The 22707-nt window shown below is 45.6% G+C and overlaps 1 protein-coding gene across 5 annotated transcripts in view; it reads right to left on the reverse strand.

Annotated features, from left to right (window-relative positions):
- Window positions 1-22707, reverse strand: part of DHX30 (DExH-box helicase 30) — a 37075-nt gene that overhangs the window by 8596 nt on the left and 5772 nt on the right. For 3 of the 5 annotated variants that reach the window (XM_075042756.1, XM_075042748.1, XM_075042766.1), the window contains exons 3-10: window positions 11835-11965; window positions 9430-9540; window positions 6972-7327; window positions 6040-6166; window positions 5172-5321; window positions 4233-4385; window positions 1857-2678; window positions 577-655 (exon numbers count right to left, since the gene is read on the reverse strand). In XM_075042756.1, coding sequence (XP_074898857.1) covers window positions 577-655; window positions 1857-2678; window positions 4233-4385; window positions 5172-5321; window positions 6040-6166; window positions 6972-7327; window positions 9430-9540; window positions 11835-11965 — 1929 coding nt within the window. Of the gene's footprint in view, window positions 1-576; window positions 656-1856; window positions 2679-4232; window positions 4386-5171; window positions 5322-6039; window positions 6167-6971; window positions 7328-9429; window positions 9541-11834; window positions 11966-18683; window positions 19118-19223; window positions 19457-22707 lie in introns of those variants that run through there. The other 2 variants (XM_075042728.1, XM_075042736.1) reach the window with 2 other exon arrangements.

Raw genomic sequence — 22707 nt, forward strand, 5'->3', positions numbered from 1 at the left:
CAGATACAGCCATTATGGGAAGTCAGACCCAGGGGAACGTTTGTCTAGACTTCATACCTGCTATGCTATATCTGCTTCTGTGAGCTCGTTAGGGCAAGGTTTTAAAGCCAGAAAGAAACCAGGCAACCTGTAGTTTGAAGATGAATACCTTCTGCTAGCTCTGAAACACTTAAAACTCTTGAAGTCATCTGAGAGTCCTGCCTTCTTCACAAAAACATCACCTCCCAGGCAAAGATATTTAACAGGGATAGGTCTCCAATACAGAAAAATAACTAAATTGTGCACCTCAAGGTTGTAAATGCTGGAGCACAGACAAGTCTTGCCCTTCACCCCAGAACAGTGGTATCTCAGGAGACTAAGACTGAGACACTGAGGACTCAGATGTTATCTTAGCCAAAGACCCAGAATTAGCTCATGCCACACTGCTCGAGACCACTCACTTCAACAGGAATCCAAGGTGGCCTTGCAGAAGTCAAGTCAGCATCCTGTTTTCTCTGCAAAGGGTCTGGCCTCTCCAGGGTTCATTTTTTCCTCCCCAGCAAAAGAAAAAAGAGCAAAGGGGCAGGCAGAACCTACCTGGTTCTCCGTGAGCATCAATCTGGAGTACGAGGTCAGTGATCAGATCAAGATCAAGGACACATTCATCATCTGATTGCTGGATAAAACAGGACATATGCAGATAAGTGAGTCACAATCTAGCAGACAGCAGAAAGGCACACAGCCTCCCAGAGCATCTTCTGGAGAAAGCAAATGCATGTACTTGGACGGCCTGCCCAGAACTAGGAGCCAGGAACCTCAGGAGCCTGGTTTTGGCTCCATCTGGAACCTGCTCTGGTCACAACTGCTGCCAGTTTCCTCTGCTGGGCAGTGAGAATATAAAGTCCCTTTCCCGTTCTCCAGACTTGGAAGCTGAGTTTTGTGTACCTCTACTGAACAGCACCCAACAAGTAACAAAAATTAACATGAAATTTTTGGGGACAAAACTGTGCCATATGCACCTGGGACTTCAAATCCACCAGGCACAGAGCAGCAGCTTTTTTCTCTCTCAGTAATTTGGACGTCGTACCTATCAGGCCAGCTTAAAAAGCGCAGATAAAAATCCTAGCCACAACAGAAACAAGGAGACTGCCCTGAAGGCAATGGGACACCCTAAGCAAGTTTGCTGATGATACAAAAGTGGGAGAAGTGGCTGATACACCAGATGGTTGTTCAGCCATAGGGAGGGACCTCTACAGGCTGGAGAAATGGGCTGACAGCTTCTAGTCCAGCAGCCTGGACTAGATGATCTCTAGAGTTCCCTACCAACCTGAACAGTTCTGTGACTCCGTGACCCACAACTGAAGTAAGAACAACCACAGCAAAGACTACGTGTCTGAAGGGTCTTTTCCAGAAGAACCGTAAGACTGGTTGCAAAAAGGAGTCATCAGGGAATTCAGTCATGCAGGATGGCGAGCACTTAGGTAACAGACTGCAGTAACACATAACCATCCTAGTCTCGGATGAGGCTTGCACAGAGTATGCAAACAATCAAGTCTGCACCTATGTATATACATACACAAGTACAATGAGCTGTTAGCTTACTCAAACATAAAACAAGCTTCAGGTTAAAGAGGGACGAAAGTAACTTAGACCCAAATCTGAAGTCATCTTTATCCATCTTTAATCAAAACACTCTGGGATTCTATTAAGCTGACTTTACCTCACAAGGGTTGACATGGAATTAAAGCTAAACAAACGCTGTCCAACAACCACAGGAAAGAGGGACCAGTTCCAGGCCCAAACTCTCCCCTGCTGATATGCCAGAAGGCAGTGCCTCATCCAAGGGAAACAGCTTAGACACCACACTGCATACCCACCTTGATCTCATAGTGCCGGTGTCGGTGCCGGCCCAGCTTGGCCAAGATCTCCTCCAGATAGTACTCCTTCACTGGGTACATGAAGCCCGGCACCTTGACCACAGGGCAATCCCCAAAGTAATGCGAGAAACGCTGATTGTCTCCTGTGGCGCTCATTAAGACCAGGCGCAGGTCAGGGTTGAGCTTCTGGATGCCTTTCAGCAGGATGAGCAGGAAATCAGTGTTGACATCTCGCTCGTGGACCTCATCGACCACGACGTGGCTGACACCCTCCAGGCTGGGGTTCCCCTGCAGCTTCCGCAGCAGGATGCCCACGGTGCAGAAGAGCAGGGCTCCTCCCCTGGCAGGTGGTTTGCTCTCCAGTCGCACCTGGTAGCCCACGTTCTTCCTCATGTTGGGACCCAACTCCTGTGCCACACGCTGGGCGACCGAGATGGCGCTGATCCTCCTTGGCTGGGTGATCACTACATTGCAGCGGGCGCCACGTCCCTCCAGGATGTAGTGTTCCAGCAGGAGCTGAGGGATCCTCGTGGTTTTCCCACAGCCTGTATCTCCTGCTATTACCACTACAGGGTTCTGCTCAATGGCTGATAGGATGGTGTCCTTGTGAGGATCTACTGGCAGTGGGTGGCTCTCCTGCCACGAGGATCCTCTCCTTTTCCAGAGGGCCAGGAGATTCTGGCTAAGGCGCACTTCCTCTGCTTCCAACATGGGTATGTATGTCTTCCCTGTGATTGCATCACTTATCGCACCAGATTCCTTGCTCAGGTTCATCATGTCATCGGCAATCCGGGGCCTGGATTCCCTGATGTCCACTGGATACTGGGAGAGACGGAGAAAGTTGGCAGGGACAAAAAGATTAGTATCAGTCCTGAGAAGGGCAGAGAGAAACAAGTGCCTGGAACAGACTCAGCCAGACTGGCTTTGCAGTGACCACGAAGCTTTGCCAAAGTCTCCTCAGATTTTAGGTAACTCAGCCACTTTTATCCTGAATTGAGGTTATTTAAAGTGAGAAATAACTTGCACAGCTCCCTGCATGTTCCTCATTGCACCCGCTATCTTAAGAGGGGTATTAGCGCTGATGCCTGAACTGACAGGCACAAAACAGTAACTTAAGCTCTCCAAGTCAGTGGCTACGCTGCGTGCAAGTGATGCAATAGCCCCTCAAAGACAACTTTTGGAAACTATCAAGTTACACCACCGCCCTTCTCTCCCTCAGGAAGCCCAGACACGTAACTTGCACAAAACATAAGCATTCAGCTAAGCCAGAAATATTCTGTCTTGGCAAAAGAAAAAACAGAAGTTCCACATCCCACAGGAAGCACTAAAAGGAGCAACAATAGGTCAGGAATCATCTAGAACACAAATCAAAGCACTGGCCCAGATGTTCGCAGGATTAAAAGTTCAGCTACAAATCAGTACTTTTGGATTCAGCCTTACTCAGTCACAAAGCCATCCTTTCCACACATGGTGTGACAGCTCATGTTCGTGTAAGCATGGGAGGCAGACCAAGTTCCTTCAAGATGCTGCTGTTTTTCTAACTTTTCTAGCCCTTAGTTCAGTCACTTAGAGCAGGTCAGGCAGAAGTGGCTGCTGTCTTAGGCACAGTCTCGGCTTTCTAGGACATACACTACTGCTTTGTTTACTTTACATTATCTGTAAGATACTGTAAAGATAGCCCGAGATCTTTACTGTTCAGGCCCAAGAGTACTGCATCAGTGACTTGCCAACTTTGAAACACAGACACTATTTTCAATGACTTCACTAAAGCTACACACATTTGTACCTGAGCTATGCTCAACCTCATCTTACCTTAGCACTAAATCCTGCCTTGACAGTGAATGCTCCTAAGGAACCCTGTCTCGGCACTGCTTCAGCTCCCATGGGTGTCTGTTCACCGCTGGTCCACCAGGGAGAGGGATCTCCTGGGTGAAAGCACCACCAGGTGCCTGGGGACCTGCACCTACCACTAAGGTACAATACTGCGAGACACTCCCAAGGGAAATGTGCAAGTACCGGCACCTGGTCCTTGTAAAGCTACAAGGCACAGCCAGAGTTTAATGGAACCAATGCCTGCACAAGGCAGAATCCATAAGCCTACAACAGAGTCTGTAAGCAAGCCAAAACTACACTCCGTAACATCCCAAACCAAATAATGCAGACAAACGTCACAGATGCATACAGAGGAGGCCCACTGCCCAGAAAGGGTCTCCATTCCCCAAAGGAGAATCAGCAGAGACTGATTAGTTTTTGTGGCAAACTATCAAGCCATGAATTCCCTCAACATTTTGACATAAAGCTTTCAACCCATGTGCAATTCCAGAAGTTAAAAGGGATGAACCAAAGGTGATTCTCAGACAGCTGAGCAAGCCTTACGTGATTCAGATAGTTCTCAATCTTGCGCAGGGTTGCTTCAGGGACTTTGATGTGGCAGGGTTTCCTCTGGTTCTCACCAAGCTCCCGGAGTGAAGTCATGTTGTACATAGCATGGCTGAGGGGGTTGTTGTTCTTGTCCACCAACCCAAGGCTCTGAAAAGGAAGAGGCAAACAACACGGTCAGACACAAGACTGCTTCACACAAAGTGCTGATGTATGGAGCATGTGGGTCCTATGTGTTCGGATGGGCAAACTCCTTACCCCATATCCCAAATCCGTCATTTCCTGCTTTTGCTACAGCAAGAAACAAGACATGATCCCATCTCAACTCTGATGAAACGGACACACTGGAGCCAGCTGCTACCTGCCCCCAACACAATGCTCACAAGAAGGTCTTAAACAGACCCATCAAGGAAAGAGCAGGCACAATTGTATCTGACAAAACCCTCTTGCAAGGGCTGTTAACTCTCTTGCTATAGTTCTGGTATGTTGTGCCAATTCAATAATAAGTCCTACACTATTTCTTGGACTTCCCCTCTGCTGACTCCAGAGTCTGCAGTGAAACTATTGCAGCAATGTGTCTGGATTAGTCCATCTACAAGAATGAGAAGATCGTCTGTCCTAGTAGACAGCAGCAAGGTGGCCAAGCAAACAGGCTAACACTTCCAGGGTCATTCCTACACATCACTTTGTGAGGGCTCAAAACAAGCAAAACAGCCTTCAAGGGGTCATCACAGATTAGACACTAAACGGGTACAACAGCAGTCTGGACTGAATCCTAAGGTTCCGAAATATGTGTTTATTAAGCATAAAGTCAAAGATCAGAAGGTTTCAGGCATCACCCCATTAGGCTCAAATACGGGAACGCAGGTGCTAGGAGCCTAGACATATAATTCATAGACACATTAGATATGGGATGCAGGAGCCATGTGCACTTACCTTAAGCTTCTGACAGGCTAGTGCCGCTGCTTTGTTTTCTGCCTCCACCTTGCGACGGCCCTTGGCAGCAAAAGTCATTGGACAGGGCCAGCGGAGCGTGAGCTTGCAGATCTTCGTCTTGGTGCCTACTGTGCGGAACTGCATGTACTCCTAAAGGACACATAAACAACATCAGATTTGGAGAGGTGTTAAGAACCTACATAACTAGGCAGGCGTTTTCAAATACATCCCAATATTTCTAAGCAGAGCTTAAATTGTGTTTTGGGTTTTTTGTTTTGTTTTGTTTTTTTTTTAAACAGTGCACTGGAACAGATTTACTGCACTGAATTCCACTCCGCCAGCTCACAAGGCACTGGATAAGCAGAATTGAGAGCAGACAACTGTGTGGAGAACATCACTGAGAGCCTATGGGTGGAGCACAGCTACTGTCTGCTAAGCACATGAGGTCTGGAAAGGAGGTGGGTGACACATACCAAGGAGGAGGATCACCAGATTCTGGCAAGAATTGAGTTGTGGAAAGATTCTGTCAGCACAGAAATTACACATTGCTCTGAGTAACACCAACTTGTGTTTGTTGCAGATATATAGGGAAATGCAAACCTATCACCTTAGAAAATATTCTCCGTCATTCAGACAGCAGCTTCTCTGTTGCACTGGCCTCAAGTAACAACATTCCTCATGCTTCTATTAAGATGTTTCCTCAATTCCCACCACAAAGTCTTTTCCTTGCTCTTCAGGCTGATTTTTCTAGGCCTAGTTTTAACTTCCCTTCTCTCCCCAGTTCTCAGCTGCCCAAAAAAAGCGTCCAAAGTGATTCTAGTCAGAGTCTTTGAGCTTCGTCCCTGGCAGGGGTCAAACAGCACCTTACCTTGACTGTGGAGGAAGAGGTTGCAATCTGAATCACTTGGGCCAGGAGATTTTTGGGAAGTGGAAACTGTGTCAGGGCACGGATGGCAGTGTTGTCGTCTGTCATTTCAATGGAACTCCCTCCTCGGCTAGATGGAAGATGAGAACAGTTTGATATACAAGTATCTACTCTGTGCTCAGACCCACCTCACTTCAGGTCTGCCACTGAGGTCTGAAACCAAGTAGTTAAAGGCACAGATAATTTTGGTCATCTGAAAAGTCAAGCTGCATCTTGCTACTAAAATCTGTCAGTCACAGAACAGTTACTCCCAGCCCAGTAAAGCCACCTACTAAAAAGCAATCAAACCTTTACACTAGCACTATAAACCAGATAACGTCAACAGAGTTTAACAGATTTAATTAATAAATAAATAATTCTGAATTCAAAGAGCATCCCTAAAAAACAACCACCACCACCAGGTCCTTACTGACGTTACTCCTGTTGACTATTGAAAATCAAAGTTTTGTGCTCATAAAATACGAAGTCAAGCAAACAACCATGGTGACAAAAAAGTGAAGATTTAATATTGCCCTCAAAAACCAGGGTGGTCAAAAAAGGTCTAAGCACACATGCACACTTTCTGGGAATGGAAACCTCTTTAGGCATAGAAGAGTAAGAACAGCAGGTAACAAGTAGGCAGCAGCCTATCCAAAGGGCAAGACTCCAGAGAAGATGCCTGTGCATTCCCTTGGAATGATAGCCAGGTACAAGACCATGCCTCCCCACTATTGCTTGCACAGAGAACAGTAGTCAGCGTTTGGCCCACCTACAGGCCACAGCAGCAACGTGGGAAGCTGCAGCTGAACTGTGAGGAACTGCAGGGATGCATCAGCTACGAAGAAAAGTCTCTCTTCTTTACTGCCCTGGATTAGCAGCTATCAGGGCAGACATACCTTGCATCTCTGCCTGGGGTTCGGGCATCCTGATGTGCCATAGGTAGATAATCGGAAACATCGATTGCTTCTTCTTCCAGCTCTCCTTCCTCCAGTTCCCCTTCCTCTAGCTCCCCTTCCTCCAGCTCTTCTCTCCTCATTGCTTTAGGCATCCTGCCCTGTTCCATAGGCTGGATGGAATCGTCTGGCTCCATCCGTCGCCAGCAGGTCGACAAGTCAGCGAGAGAAGGTCCAGACTTGGAGCGCCACTTGCCCTCCGAGCACCACCTCTCGTCGGGACAGCCAAGCTGGTCAGCGAGAAGCCGGTACTTTGCAGCATCAAAGAGCTCATTTCTGGGCCCCAGCAAACCCCAGCCCTACAAGAGGAAAATGCATTGTTAGCTGCAGTAAAGAGACAGATATGGGTAACTCTGCAGAAAACCAAAACACACCTGGTAAAGAAGAGAAATGCAGGAGCAATTCTTCATATCCCACAGCAAAGGACAGAAAAAAAAGAGACTTTCTGAAATATAAAGCTTTCCTCCTGACATTATTTCTTAAGAAAGGGAATCTGTTCACTAACCTCACTTCCCAGGGCACAATTGCTTAGCATCATAGAGCTTATTAGAAAGGGTGGGCCAAGATTTATTGGTATTTTATGAACTATTAACTATGTTTAGCATTCTGAAGTTTTGAAACCCGTGTCAGAGCATGAAATGCACCTTTTTGGAAACGCTAGTCTAAACAAGTATAATCTGGGATAACACAAGATAAGAATACAGGGAATGGTTCGTCTTCTTTCTTTTCACAGGAACAGTTATTTGTATAAGCAGTAGTAAGATCTCCCTAACCCAGGAGTTTCTGAAAGAGAAGAGTTCCTAATTACTGCTGGCCCACCACCTGCATTTGGACTGAACGTTACAAGAAGCTCCAGATATATCTAGAGTGCAAGACACACCATGTCTTACCAGACCACTGTAATAAATTAAAAGTTACATCTTTAGGCCTCTCAATGGCCCCATATTAGACAAGGCCGTACTATTTTGTACTGTAGGAGTGCCTAAGACAGCAAGAATTCACTTTGCTAGCTGCTGTACCCAACATCACTATATTCATACACTCTCTGCACCAATTAGACATGACTACTTTTCTTGAACTGATGACTATTTACTTAAAGCAGCATTTGTAGCTATTTCTATGGCTAAGATTGCACAAGGCCTCCCATTATGAGGGTCTTCTGTTAGGTTGTAGGTTTAGCTGGCAAAGCATCGGAGTTCAAAACTCTGCATGCTGAATCTATGGTTTAGGATTTTGGGGGGTTATTTTTAGCTCTATACTGAAAATACAGTTCAGTCATTTCCCAAAATTTGGAGAAAAATATAAGCATAGGTTGGAAATTTTTTTCCTTTGAAAACCTCCAGGCTCTCAATGCAAGCAGGAAACAATGCTTTTGTTTCACACTGACTAAAGAGGATAGAACAAGAATATATTTCCAGCAAACGTTAACTGAATGAGCACCAACCATGCTTCAGGTAGAACAAAGTCAGTCAGTGAAACAAGTTTTGCCAATCACAGGATTAAAGAAACTAGCCTAAGCACAGAGGCCAGGTGAAAAAACTGCTAGTTTTCATGCTGCAATTCTTAACTTCTGAAGGCTTATTTTAAAAACTAAATAGTTACTTCTTAATGTAGCTTTCTTGATCTACAAACAAAACAAAAGCTCTCTTATTGTTAGAGTATCCACAGCATCTTTTCTAGGCTCCTTAGTAGGAAGAATCATTGCTTCTACTCCATAGATGAAAGGGAAACTCCAAAAGCAAACTCACTTGCTCAAGGTTACAGACAACAGTCAGTGGCAGAGCTGAAGACAAAAATGCATCTTATTCTCAGATAGCAGCTATATAATGCTGTATCTTAAACAGGGACCTTTATAAAACTTTACTGTACTTGTTTGATACTGGCTGTGCACACATACCAACCACTTCCAGCCATAAATAAGTGGCAGACTAGCATAACTTTAAAAGAGTAATCGTAAAACAGAACACGTAATTGCCACGCTATGGCTTACACGAAGAGGAAACAAGAGCCTCTGAAGGTACTACACTTGCAAATACACACAGGTAGACTAATAGAAGTGTGAGTTAGTGAACAGTAACAGCAAAAATACCCAAGGGAAGCTCTACTCAGCATAGATGCTGAGACTAGATAGAAGCTGATTAAGGTCTAAGACATAAAGAACAAAGACCAGAACTCAAAGAATTTAGTGAGCTCATGCCTGGCTGAAGTAAGTGGGCTTTTAAGCTCAAATGGATTCAGACAGCTCAAGACTTCACGCTCTACCCTTGATTAACAGACAGGCCAACTAAGAAAGCGAACAGGCAAAGAGAGAGATAAAAGTCAGAAATCATATCACCAAAATGGACGAGGCCTGCGCACTCAAAGGCTTGTTTCTTCAAGCTAAGGAGGAGCATAAGCTCACCTTGAAGAGCTGACACGCTGCAGCTGCTGCCTGCCTCTCAGCATCAATCTTCTTGGTCCCATAGCCTTCCACTTCCACATTCTTCGGCCACTTTATATGCAGAGTGACTTTCTGAAAAGCAAAGGTAACCAGTGAAGTGAGACAGCACAGAACAACCTCCCTCCTCTACCAGGAGCATAGCTACTTCAAACATCTCTGCACTCCAGGCAAAGAAGAGAACTACAAATGAAAATCCCAAACAAACTGCTCATTTGGTCTCTTTATGGGAAGCTTCATTCCAGTAACATAGGAAGAGAAAGGGATACAAGGTGCCCACAGTCACACAGAGGCTGCATGGCTGAACCAGGCCCAGAAGCCAGGCTGATTTCCAGCACAGTGCCATGTACTCTGGGCCGGAGCTTCACAGGCTGCAGTGTGTCAGCTTAGAGGAGTCAAAGGCCAAGAGCTCATTACAAGAACAATTCAGTTTCAGAGTACCTGTTCCTATGTACACTGCAGCATACCAGACCATGCCTGAGAAGCAACATGCACTCTCCACATTTCCAGTCTCAATGGCAAGCAAATCTTCCTAACTGCTTCCTTACTGTAATTTTAACTAGCAGCATATTGCATCACAGTTATGCAGGCAGCTACCATACTCATCAGGCACAGGAGAACCTAGCCTTCAGTTTGCACTGCCCAACACAAGCTATTAAGAGAACTAACAGTACTACCAGAGCTCCTCTTATACCACTATAGTTGGATGAGAGCAGCTGAAAAACCTGCAGAGGCAAAGAATGCTGAAAGCTGAACCCTGCCCTTTCTCAAAAATTGCTCCAAATGAAGAACTCGTTCTACTCCTGGCCCTGCAGATGCTGTAGCTGAGTTTCTGCAAGGCTCAAAGGAGGGAAATGCCTAAGGAATTCTCTCCTGTTTCTGCAGCAGAGATGAAAGGTGGCATTTAGGTCCGCTGGGAAAACCCCACCTATAAGGCTAGAGAAAAGGCTCCCAACTTTTTAACAGTCTACATCTGGCTGCCTGCCTGCCTGCCATCTGAATCTCATCTTACTGTAGGAAATTGTTACGTATTTTGCCTAGGGGCTCTGCATGAAAAGGCACAGACCTGCTGAGAAAAAAAGTTGTCTTGTGAAAGCCAAGTAACTTAGTGCTCACAAAAAAACCCTTGCTCACTTCCAGCCAAGACTTCTCCAGGTTGTCTCACCTGTCCTTGTGTCTGCACACACTTTTTCTGGGTTGTTGGTTTTGGGTGGGGTTTTTTTTTTGCAATCCAACCCTCATTTTCTCCAAGAGCTCCTTTTTTTTTTTTTCTTTTTTTTTTTTTCCTTTTTAATCTGAAGTTTTCCTCAACATTAATCTATTTAAGTGCTAGCAAGAACGTGAAGTGATTATGCAAACTAAAATGATGAGGCATTGGTTATAGTATTCCAAAATTTAAGTTAGGAAACTGCACTACTGCTCAAGGAAAAGGAAGAAAAATAAAAACATAAATAATGAAGGAACTCTAAAGTAACCATTACTAATGTACTGCTTAAAACGCAGGGATGCTTAAAAAGGATGTGGTAATAAAAGCTGTCTGGGAAATTTTAGACAGAATGTTATTGGAAAATGTTAATCCATCAGAACTGAATCTTTTCCTGGAATGTACGTTACAGTTAAACTTCAGCTGGAAAGTGCTTTCAGCTCAAGAATGAGAGCTGGTATGATGATAAAAGGAGGCAAACCCTTGAACACAGAGCACTCATCAGTTAAGAACTTCTGCTCAGTTCATAGCACAGATTTGGATCTAGGCCTCTCGCATCCCAGTCAGTGCTCAAACTACTTGGCAAACTGTTTGCTTGGAATTCCTCTGCTTCATTTAACAACAACAACAAAAGAGTCTGTATTTCATTTTGCCCTTAAGTAATATTAGAAGTGCCCCCTCCATTGCAAACAAGTTGTTCTTTTCTGGTTGCAATTGAACATTTTGGGCTTAGGCATTTAATCTATTAGAATCTACAATAAAAACTAGGCCTACTAAGGTCTAAAATATAGCATTTAAATTTTAATTTTCTTAGGTAGTGGGGTACATAGCCCAACATATTTGAGTGCAGACTATGTGTCTTTCTGCTGAGAAAAGATGGTTACAACAAGCTACTTAAAAGAAAAAAAATCCATCCTTCCATACACAAAAGAGGGGCAGGACCTACATTTATATACCTATTAAAGTATGTGAAAATAAAGAGAAAGAGGAAAAAGCAAGAATATTTGTTTGAAAGGTTATCACACAACTTTTATGTGGAATTAACACACTTGTATAATTTTCTCTATTAAAGAGTCACAGCTAGGATTAGCAGTATTCTTGGCTCACTTCCCACTCTATGTGCAACATACCTGCCCACCACCCATCCCCAGCACAACAGGATTACCTTTTTTCTTGGCCCATTGGTATGGATGTACACCAGCTTGTCCCTTGCATGAGAAATGCCCAGGGCTCGTCCAATCACGCTGTTGAGCAAGTTTTTAGGCTGTGGAAATTCCTTTAATAAGTCTCTGGAATCTGGAAAAAAAAAAACAAAAAACAAAACCCATAAGAGGAACTAAATGTCTTCTAATTCTTGTGCAGTCCTGTTCAAAAACATGTTATAACACCTGCTTCATTGCAGCTCTCTGAGCATTAATGTCTCTAAGGTTACAGACAGAAAAGTAAGCAGAGGTATTAAGTGGTTCACCTACAATGTCTCCAGGCATCAGCAAAATGGTACAGAGGAGTGCAAAGTCTCCTGAGCTCCAAACGTAAGGGGACACTGCAAATCCAGAATGGGCAATAACACTGTACATCCTATGCTTCTCCTGAAATGTACAGATTGTTTCCCCCTCTTTTAAAAGTATGAATATCCTCTAGTCAGAACTGCAGCACTGACAGTCCAACTCCATGATTCAGTGACACTAACAATCACGGAACAGTTTGGAGAGACTTTTTTCCCCCAAAAGAATACAGTATCAACAGAAAAAAAATGACAGACTACATATACCTGTTGAATCTGAATACAAATATCCTAGCACAGAATTCAAAGCCCAGATTAACGCATGGAGCCAGTGCTGCTTCCTCACTATGGAGGCAAAAGCAGCTCTGTTTGTCATTCCTTGATATCAAAACCAAACTAAGCAATAACTATTTTGAACAGACTTTGGTATTTGCATCCCCCTCCTGAACCATGCATATCACCTCAGAGTTAAATCAAGGGTCTCACCAACACACAAGTTATACATTAGATCCAGCCATTGGTAGTAACGTGAAATAACGCCTGGGGACTTCTCCCTGAATGTATTGAGATGGCTTGGTTAGTGGCTAGGAACATGGGTTTGTACTAAATTGCTCAGAGAACCCCCTGGAAAGAAGTTTGCCAACACAATCTTTGGAGATAAATCAGCCCAAGCAGGAAGCCAAGAAGCAGCGCCTGAGGCAGCAGGTACTGATGGCAGGTAGGGCTGGCTAGCGGAGCCCAGGTCCCCTGCCCTGACAGGTGAGAAATGCTGCTCGTGCTACGGCACTTGCAGGAAGGGGTTATCAACAATCAGTTCAAATCACTCATTTAAAAAAATAACAATAATAAAAATCACACTGCCCCCAGACAGAGCAACGTGACGCCCACCTCATGTTCCAGCCTCCTTCCTGATGCCAACGCCAGCAGTTTTAGCTGGTGAGGGAGCTGCTCTAACTCACCTCTTGCATGCATCACGGTTGTACCTGGCACTGTGGGGGAGAGCATTTATTTTGAGCACCAGCCCAAGCAAGATGAGATTGAGTTTAATGTGATAATAGTTCCAGACGTAGTTACACGCTACACGAACAGGCAGATCTAACAGCTCACTGTTGGGGCGAGGGGTAGGTGCCACTTCTCCCAGGCTCTAACACTACTGCTGCTCCAGCTCTGGCACAAACCCAAATGTACAGGGAGATGATTTGCAGCCCTAATTCCACAGAAAGCTAAACCAAGAAAAAGGGAGTACACTGGTTTTTGCTGGGCTCAGAAGTCAGCCAACTGCACGGTCCTGCAGGTGCCCAAAACCAGTGCAGGGGAATAGGAGAGACGAAGAGGATCTCCCATTCTGGCAGCAGCAACCACAGTTAAACCGCTCTGATCCTGTGTTCACTCAACATCACAAACGCACACTCCCCAGGCAGTCAGAACTTCATTAATCTTCTCGCAGACCATCAGTGGGTTTGGGCACTGCTTTTTAGAAGGCTTCTAATTCTTTACAGGTATTCAGAGGAAGTTTCAGCAACGAGCAAGAAGTCAGCAACAGAGGATCATCTGTACTGCCAGAATCTGGAATTTCAGACTGAGCTACCAAATCCAAGGAGAAGCGACCCAACAGTCATGCTCATTAGAGCATCACCAAGATCTGCCACCATGTTTTGCTGAAAAGTCTGACTGCAGAGTCGCTATAATGAAGATACGCAGTAACCAGCTCCAGAGAAGAAAGCAAGCATTTAAGAGAAAGGCTCTGTAATACAGGCATGTGGAAAAGGCATTCTCCAAGAAGCTGCTTAGCAAGGGAAAACTGAAGTCATGAGGGTGTATTACGAGGGCTCACCTGAAAGCTGACCAGCGGGAAAATCACAGGAGTTTTAGGAAAGGCAAAAAGAGTTATGTTGTACTATGGCAGACCCAACACTTGTCAGACTGTGGACACTTGGGTAACAGAGCGCAAAAAAACATGTTGCTGATCATATCACCCTCTCCAAAAAAAACCCCAAACAAAAGCCCAGCATGCTGATCCAGAGTTCAGAAAAAGAATAATTACTGGTGACACTTAGGTTTGAAAGTTCTTCCGTGGAAGAACCAGCTGAATGTCAGAGAAACCTCCTTCAAAAGCCAAACAGACCAGATACAGAAGGAATCTAGGTTCCTTAACGCATACAAGGAGATACTGAAATACAACCTCCATGGCCTGTGATAAGGATGTCGAGAGCTGGGTATCATTTGAAGACAGGTCGCATTGTAATTCAACAATTGCCTAATTCTGACTGGCAGCTGGAACTGGCTCAGGTTGACATTACTTTTCAGCCTGGTATGTAGAGGACAAGCTGGTATTTAGAGGGCAGCGTCAAAAGGAACAGATCAGAACTGCTGCCTGCTCAACCTCTTTCAACTACAGCAACACACAACAGGCTTTTCGCCATTCTCCTATGCATCATGGTCAGCCGCGGTATCTTCCATTATAAAGAATAATTTTAAAAAGCCCGCAGGCTGCTGTTTCTCACACATACTTGGGCAAAACTCTTGGACAATTACAGGAGAATATGCAGGAAGTCCTCTGATTTATGAACACTATTTGTCCATGAGTTGCCTGCTATGTATTGGCCAGGAGATGAAAATGGTCTCAGCCTAACAAAGAACTACAAACCAATTTTCTGTAATTATACAGAAAATGTGATGTTTCTACCTACTCACACAGCAAGCACCACTATATTCAGACTCCAACCTGTTCAAGAAAACTGGAAAAGTGACTAAGATTTTGGCACTCTGCAGTTCTATTCCATTCCACATCACTGGGACGCACAGAGGGAGGAGTAGTAACACAATTCCCAAATGCACTATTAAATTCACTTAATAAATGAGAAATTAAAAAAAAAACAAAAACAAACACCGACCCAAAACTCTGAAACCAGCCTGTATTATTTGGCCTCTAGTTGCTTCCTCTTTCAAAAACAATAACCTGAGAAATTTTGTGATAAGTAACAGGCAGAGGTAAGAAGCACAATCTTTTTAAATGCCTGAGAAAAAAAAAATGCAATTACCTAATGACAGAGCCAATTTCTCACATTCTGAGGTGACTCAGTGAAGACTAAATATTTAATCCATTCTAGAGCAAAGAATAGGATCTCTAAATAACAAAGCCTAGTTCTGGCTTGCAGATCAGACTCTGAATTACCAACCGAGACACAATGTATTCTTCACAGCTGACAATGCCATATTCAGCAGTACCATCTGACGTATCAACAGCGACTCTAAGGCTTGATGGATTACCCTCAGCCCATTCTTATCCCGAATTCAAGAGCTGAAAGGATCTTATCTTGCACGAAGCCATGCCTCACTTGTAGTTTTTAAAGAAACAATCCAAAATTGCAGAACTGGATTTGCAGAATGCTTCCTTCCCTGCCAGATTGGATTTCTTGGCATCTTCCTCCAAAGAGTGTCTTAGTTCTCTCACTGCTGAGAATGGATATTTGGGTAGGAATCATATTAGCGATAGTCACAGCCCTGTGGAGGCAAGGAGTATAAGCTACTACTCTCAAAACAAAACAAAGTTGATTTTCATAGCCAATTCCTATCAAGCTAGAACCACATATGATGTCCAAACTGCAGCTCCAAGATCACTGAGGAATATTAAAAGCCTGTCTTGGATAGCAGGCAATTCAGGGTGGGGTTACCAAAGAAGCCAATTAACTAATTTCAGTTCCTGAAAGCCAGCGAGTGCTTTAGCTTAACTTGATTGTGAAAAGTCTGTGATAATTCCAACCAACACTGAAAGAAAAGAAAAAAAAAAACAAAACCAAAAAACAAGCAAACAACTCCCAGTGGCTAAGCCTTCTACTAACCCCAACAAATCTGACAAGTAAAGACACTGTCAGGTACAACAAGAGCACAAATAAAATGGCCCATAGTCTCGTTCAGGGAAGACAGAGGAGGATTAGATTGATTTCAACAGTTTCTATCTTCCCTGAAATTCTCTTCCCTGGAGAAGCAACAAACATACATCCCTGGAGAAGCAACGAATGAGCAGCAAAGACAAACTATTAAGTACAACACTCATCAAGATATAAGCCCCCGCAGTAATAAATTCAAGTCAGTGAAGAATGCTCCCAACACATCAAAAATTCACAGGGAAGAAGAAAGCCCTGTGGCTCCAAAATATCCATTTCATGCAGAATTAGCCTAGACATGTTTTACTAGGGAGAGATGGAGGGAGACAGAGAAGGTTACACCTGGCAGTTTAGTTTGGAGCACACCAAAATACTCCTACTTTTGGGGGGTTTTGGTTTTTTTTTAAACCATCATCTAGCTACCCTGACCACGGCTCCTTTCAAGTATACACAGTAATAAAAAACCCCATGCAGTTCTTGCCTAAACAAGAACAAACTTCAAAATTGGTAAAACTGACAAGGCTTCTTCAAAAGCAAGTGAGATCACCAGAGAACAATGGATGGCCAACCTCCATCCTTGGAGATACTCAGAACTCGACTGGACACAGCCCTCATCAACCCACTCCAGCCTGGCCCTGCTCTGAGAAAGGGATCAGGCCACACGGCATCCAGAGCTTCAGTCCAACCTAAATTCTTCCGTGATACTGTGAGATGGCAAATTTAATTAGTCTCAGAGAAAGATTCTCTCTCAGAGCAAAACAGAGGTCAAGATCATGTAAGTCTCAGTAACGAGCGAGAAGTGCCACAGACCTGACTGAGCAGGCAGAGAAGCTGTCTGCATCACAGATTCTGCTCCAAAATCCCACCATCTAGGCCAATGAAGCAAAGCCTTAGATATTAATATCAATAAAACACTGCCATTTTTAAGCTGGCCTGAGTTCAGAGTTGATTCTTCCGTATTTGTATCCAAGGCAAATAACAAAAGCAGTCAAATGAGGACGGCTAACAAGACACCAGTTTACAAGTTGAAGGCTTAGAACTTGTCTCGTAGTTTTTTAAAATAACTTTTATGATCTCTACGTGTTCAAGTAGCAGCTGTACAGGTAGGGCAGACTTCTGACGAGACCCTGAGGACTTTTTATTTGCTCGTCTGAAAGGAAATCTTCCACTATTGCCAAGCTCTCACCAGAACGGCCTTCCATGGTCAATCCACCACACAAATCAGAAGGATGAGTGAACAGTATGAAGCCCAAAGAGAAAAGTACTCAAGTACTCTCTGAAAACACATTAGAAAAAGTGCTGAGGAATGAAGTACAAAAGAGGGAAGAACAAAAATAAATTGGTTTACTACTTTTCTCAGGCAACACCTGAACCAGCTCATTAAACAATAATTTGGGGTGGTTTAGCATTTATTTTAGAAGTTAATTTGCTCTGCTGAACAGCCTGAATGCAACAATTAAAGACTATCTGACTCTGAACTACAAGATAAAACTCAGCAGAGCTTCTGAAATGAAAATGGAACTAAGACCCAAAGAATTCAGAAACTACAGAGACAAAATAATAATAATTTAAAAAAAAAGTGCTGGAGGGTGGGAACAAAACACAGAATAATGAAGGAAGAAAAAAAAAAAAAGGGGGAAGTTCTTCTGTAATAATAAACCAAAATTCCAAAGTGGAAGATTACAGCCTAAGAAATAAAACTGAAATGAAACCAGTGATTTTAAAAGGGAAAATGTAGCAGTTAAAGTCACAGCCTGGAAGCAGTAACCTCCAGCACAAAACTACTCCTATCTTTCTAAAGCGTTCTTCACGCTTCATAATCTAACAAAAAGCAATTGTCAAAACACGACATCAAAACACACTTTCAAATATTCTTTTAGAAAAGTAACGATCCCTTCTGAACACCAGGAAAGCATTTACCCTTCAAACACCTGAACCTCACGCCCTCTCACGCACAACTTTGTTGTAGGCTGAAGGACTGACATCCAAAAGCGAAAAGAAACCTTCCAAGCTTTAGACAGAGACATCATCCCCGACCAGACTTACAGACACCGCAAGCATGAGGATTTACGTTAACAACAGCTGTCGGTACCTCGATTAGCGTTCCGTTCGGCTCAGGCAGCGCGACCGCCTGGTGGAAGGCCGGACCGAAGCCCTTTGTACACGAAAAGGCGGATAAAGCGAGCGACGCTCCGAACCGCCCGCAGCCCGCTCCCGCAGCGTGCTCCAGCCCCGACCTAACGGAACTTGCTACAACGGCGACGGCAGAGCGGTTTTCCTGGCGGATGCTCGATGGGCGTGCTCAATCCATCACCGGGATTTCTAGCCAAAGAGCCATTTACGATTTTTCTCTCGCGTCAGGCCACCAGAAGCGGCGAAGACTTTCGGCTGGGCCCGCTTTCAAAGCGGTCGACCTTGAGCCGAAGGGCTCCGCACCCCTTTTCCGTTTTCTGCAGAAACCCAACTCTCCCCGCCAACAAAAGACCGCCTCGCACCCGCGCAGCGCGGCGGGGGCTGCCACAAAGGCCTCGGCCCCTCGCTGCCCGGCGGCGCCTACCGGAGCTCTCCCCCGCCCCCCCCTCCCGCTTCTCCGAGGGGCACCGACCGCCACCGGCCCCGTTACCTGCGGCGGCGGCGGCGCAGCCGTGCGCGCAGACTCCGCCGCAGCTGGCCGGCTCCTCTCCCTTACCGCGCATCCCGGCGAGGAGCCCCTTTCCCCGGAGCAGGGTCGCTCAAGGCCGCGATGGCCGCCCGCCCGCCCGCCCGCCCGAGACGCGGCGCCGGTCGCCCCTCCCCTCCCCTCTCCTCCCCTCCCGGCGGCGAGGAGTGGGGGGGGGAGCCGCGGGCGGCCCGATGCGGCCTAGCCCAGCCGCCCGGAGCGGGAGGAGGAGGAGGAGGAGGAGGAGGCCGGCCGGCGGCTGCAGGCGCGGCGGGGCGCGGGGGGGAGGGACGTGCGGCGCCGCGCTCACGCTCCCTCCTCCCAGCACCGGGCAGCGGGGCTCTCGCTCCTCCCTTCCGCTGCGTGCGGGGCCGGCGCGGAACGGAGCGGTTTTCCCCGGCCGCCGAGCGCCGGGCCGCGCACACCGGGAGCGCCGGCGGTTCCTCCTCCTCCTCCTCTCCCCCCCCTCCCGCCCCGCCTCGCATCGCCTCGCCCCCGGCTCACCCTTCACCATGGCGGCCGTGTCCTCCTCCTCCTCCTGGGCGCCCGGCTGTTGCTGCTGCTCCTCCTCCTGCCTCGCCTCCACGGAGGTCTGGGGCGCCGGCAGGCGGGTGCAGAGCCCGCGCGTCCCCGGCGCCGCCCGGTAACAGCGGCAGAGGCGCAAGGGTCCGGCCGAGCCGCAGACCGCAGCCGCCTGCAGCAGCAGTCCCAGCGCCGCCATCTTGAGGTTGCCCGGCGCCGGCTTCAGGCAGGAGCGCGGAAAGCAACGCGGCCGGGCGCTCCGGCGGGAAAGGCACCCGTCTGCGCCGCAGCGCCCCCCGGCGGGGGGGAGGACCTGGCGCAGCTCAGCTCTCCCGCACCCCCCGTCCCCCGAATTGGAAGCGGGGCGGGGGGGGAGATGCTGAGCCCACGGGTGGAAGATCCCCCTACGCCACCCGGGAACTGCCTTAACACAGCCAAAGAAGGGAAAAGGAAACGAAAAAGAACCTGCTCTCGTGTCCCGGCCAGAGCACGTGGAGGCAGAGAGCGGCAGAAGTTTAGGTGCCCCCCCCCCGCCCTGGGAAGGCCGAGGACTCCCCCCCCCGCCCCCCGGAGCTGAAAACCGGCACAAAGACATTTTCTTCCTCTTTTTAAAAAAGCAACGGCCCTTGCGTCATCGAGCTCTGCCAGCCCTGCCTGGAGCTGTCTGTCCTCCCGACACGTGCGCGTCAAACAGAAAGAACACGGCGAGTCAAAGTGGGCGCTCACACGCCGACCACACGTCGCGCCGTACGGGTATCAGCGATATTTTGTAGGTGTCGTGAACCCCCCCCAAAAATAGGATGTCTTCACACACACTCAAAGAAAGGTTACCACAAAGAGATGAGTCACTTGCTCCAAGATCTGAGCAACCTGGTGATGGTTAACTGCAAACACCATCCACGGGCCAGTCCTCCAAATACGGGTTTTATTTTAGAATCGTTGCTAACCTTCTCTCATCAGAGGAAAAAAAAAACCAAAACACACAAGCAACTTTTACTACGCTTTCAACAGTGTTGGGCTGCCCTCGGTTTCACTCCTGCACGCGTTTCTTGCGATCCTCACCCGTTTACAGGCAAAGCAGTCTTTCGGATTGTTTTAATACAAGTGACTGCAAGAACGATTCAGGGGAAAAAAAAAATCAAAATTTAAAAGAAGGGGAAATTCAGAAACTGCCCTGGAGCCTGAAAGTCGTTTCGGGTTTCTTGTCTTGAGCTACACATACACCCCACCTGCACCCTAACGCGCACACACATGCAGATTAGGTAATTGGTGTTGCAGTGTATGTTACTAAAAATAAAGTCCACTTGCAGCCCATTGTTTACTAACATTTGAGATAAACACTAAAAACCTTAAAGTCAGTTAGGTAGCAAGGCAGCACTTTCTCTTTTTACATGCTTCTGCCTGCTTGAAGTCCTGTTATTCGGTCCTATACGAATGATTTCGTATCTGAGGCATAAAATGCTAAATGCTGTAGTGCTGGCCGAAATTCAAACACTACAGGATTTATTCATTTATTTATTTGTTTAAAGTCTGAATTATTTTTCTAAGCAATTATTATATATCTGTTTTATTATCTCTGGCTGCAACATACACCTGGGACTACCGTAAAGTTGTGTGTTTCTTGAAACCAGGGTATCGTTTTTATGCCAAATACCTTATTGCTTGGTGAATATTTTGTGTGTAAACGAAAAATTTATATGAATGGTTGTTTAAGCAGCATGATGAAAAAAGGGGGGGGTGGTCATTTTTTTGGTTGGTTTGTTTTTAAATCAGAAAGAGGAATCTTTGATAAGCCACAAAACGATGAACTAATATAACTGCACACCGAAGTTTTACAAAGCTTGTATTCCACAAGAAGAGGTTCAAGAAGTGGAAAGTTATCAAACAAAACCCTGTATAAAAAACAACTTTGGAAAAGCACACATGAACACTCAAAAAAAAATCTTACTACACTAAATTTGCCTTTTCCAATAGGCACACTTTTTAGAACCTCTGTGAATTAGCTAGTGATTTGTCTGTGTAGTTATTTTTTACTAAAAAAAACCCAAAAGCAAACAAAAAACCCAGATCTTGAAGCAGCACCAGAAGACAGAAAAAAGGCTCTTTTTTTTTTTTTGAAAGACATGAAAGTTATTCTAGCACTCTAATTATAAAGGCTTAGATTACAAACTTTAAGAGCATTGATCCACTAAAAAGGAAAACAGTCTTGCTAGACAAGTCACTCAATTTAAGGAAATGAATTATATGTAAATCTTTTGATAGCATGTGGCACAAACTCTTTCAGAAATAAACTTCACTTGGTTTGGAAACAAAAGCTTCAAGGAGGACTAGAAGGAAATAATACATCCTTCTGGGAAGACGAATCTACTGTGAAACTACTTAACTTGATACAGTTGCTGGTTTATTTAGCATTTTCCCAAGATCTAGATGAGGCAGTAAGCAGCCCGGCAGTGAAGAAAAAAAAATAATAAGTCACAGCTACTAAGCTGTTCCAAGTTGTGAACATCAGAGAAGAAACACAGAAGGTAACAAGAGCCCTAAGGAGAGGAAAATCCATGGCTGGAGACCACAACGATTAAAAGCAAAACAAACACAAGAAAACAGATAAATAAAGTACATGTCTGGGGGAAATCTTGGAAACACAGAGTCACTGGGAAGGAGAAATCTGGGAGAAGACGGTGAAAGACACTGTGCTGTTGCACAGAAAGTTAGACATAAGTAGGGCTAGTGGTTTGTCACCATAAATGATGTAAAAATTATCTTATGAGCACAGAAAAAATAGTTAAGACTCAATTCGATAAAAAATTCCAGAAATCACAGATTCCACATACTCAATCCAAATACCTTTATTTTGCAGAGATGAGTGTTAAACAGCATGTAAATAATCGCTTAAAGCCATCTTCCCAGGCTTTGCCAGTTCAGGCTCACTTCGATGAGCTGTGGTTAATTAATCTTCTCTAGCCAAGCCTTTGCAGAGGCAGCAGCGCTATGCAGAAGCTCGTTAACAAGCCACATTATGTTAAAGACTTCCTTTTCCCCCAGAGCACAAGTGTTACAGCACCCAGTGTCCCAAACCCAGTCTGGCCATGACAAACCACTAGCCCTCACAGGAGAAGCTCCTTCTCCCTCTCTCAGACTCCAACCCAGGTCACACTATTTGACAGATGAGAGAGTTTTTATTCCCAACTAAAATTAGTTCATACGTAATTAACACCCTGGACATATAAAGCATTCTGGGAATTTTTGTTTTAAATACGGAATCGACAATATTGGTGACTCACTAGCATGGCAGCGTTACAAGAATGGCTGGTACGCTGTTGTGTTCCCCAAGCGCTAAAGCAGAAGGATGACTTCCCTGAGACAGGAGGCAGTAATCCATCACTGGTTCAGCCATATCTGGAATATCTTATTCCATTCTATGCACCTTATTTTAAGACCAAGTAACAGAATTCAGAAAAGAACAAAA

This window comes from Buteo buteo, chromosome 2, assembly GCF_964188355.1.
Source record: "Buteo buteo chromosome 2, bButBut1.hap1.1, whole genome shotgun sequence".
Classification (NCBI taxonomy): domain Eukaryota; kingdom Metazoa; phylum Chordata; class Aves; order Accipitriformes; family Accipitridae; genus Buteo; species Buteo buteo.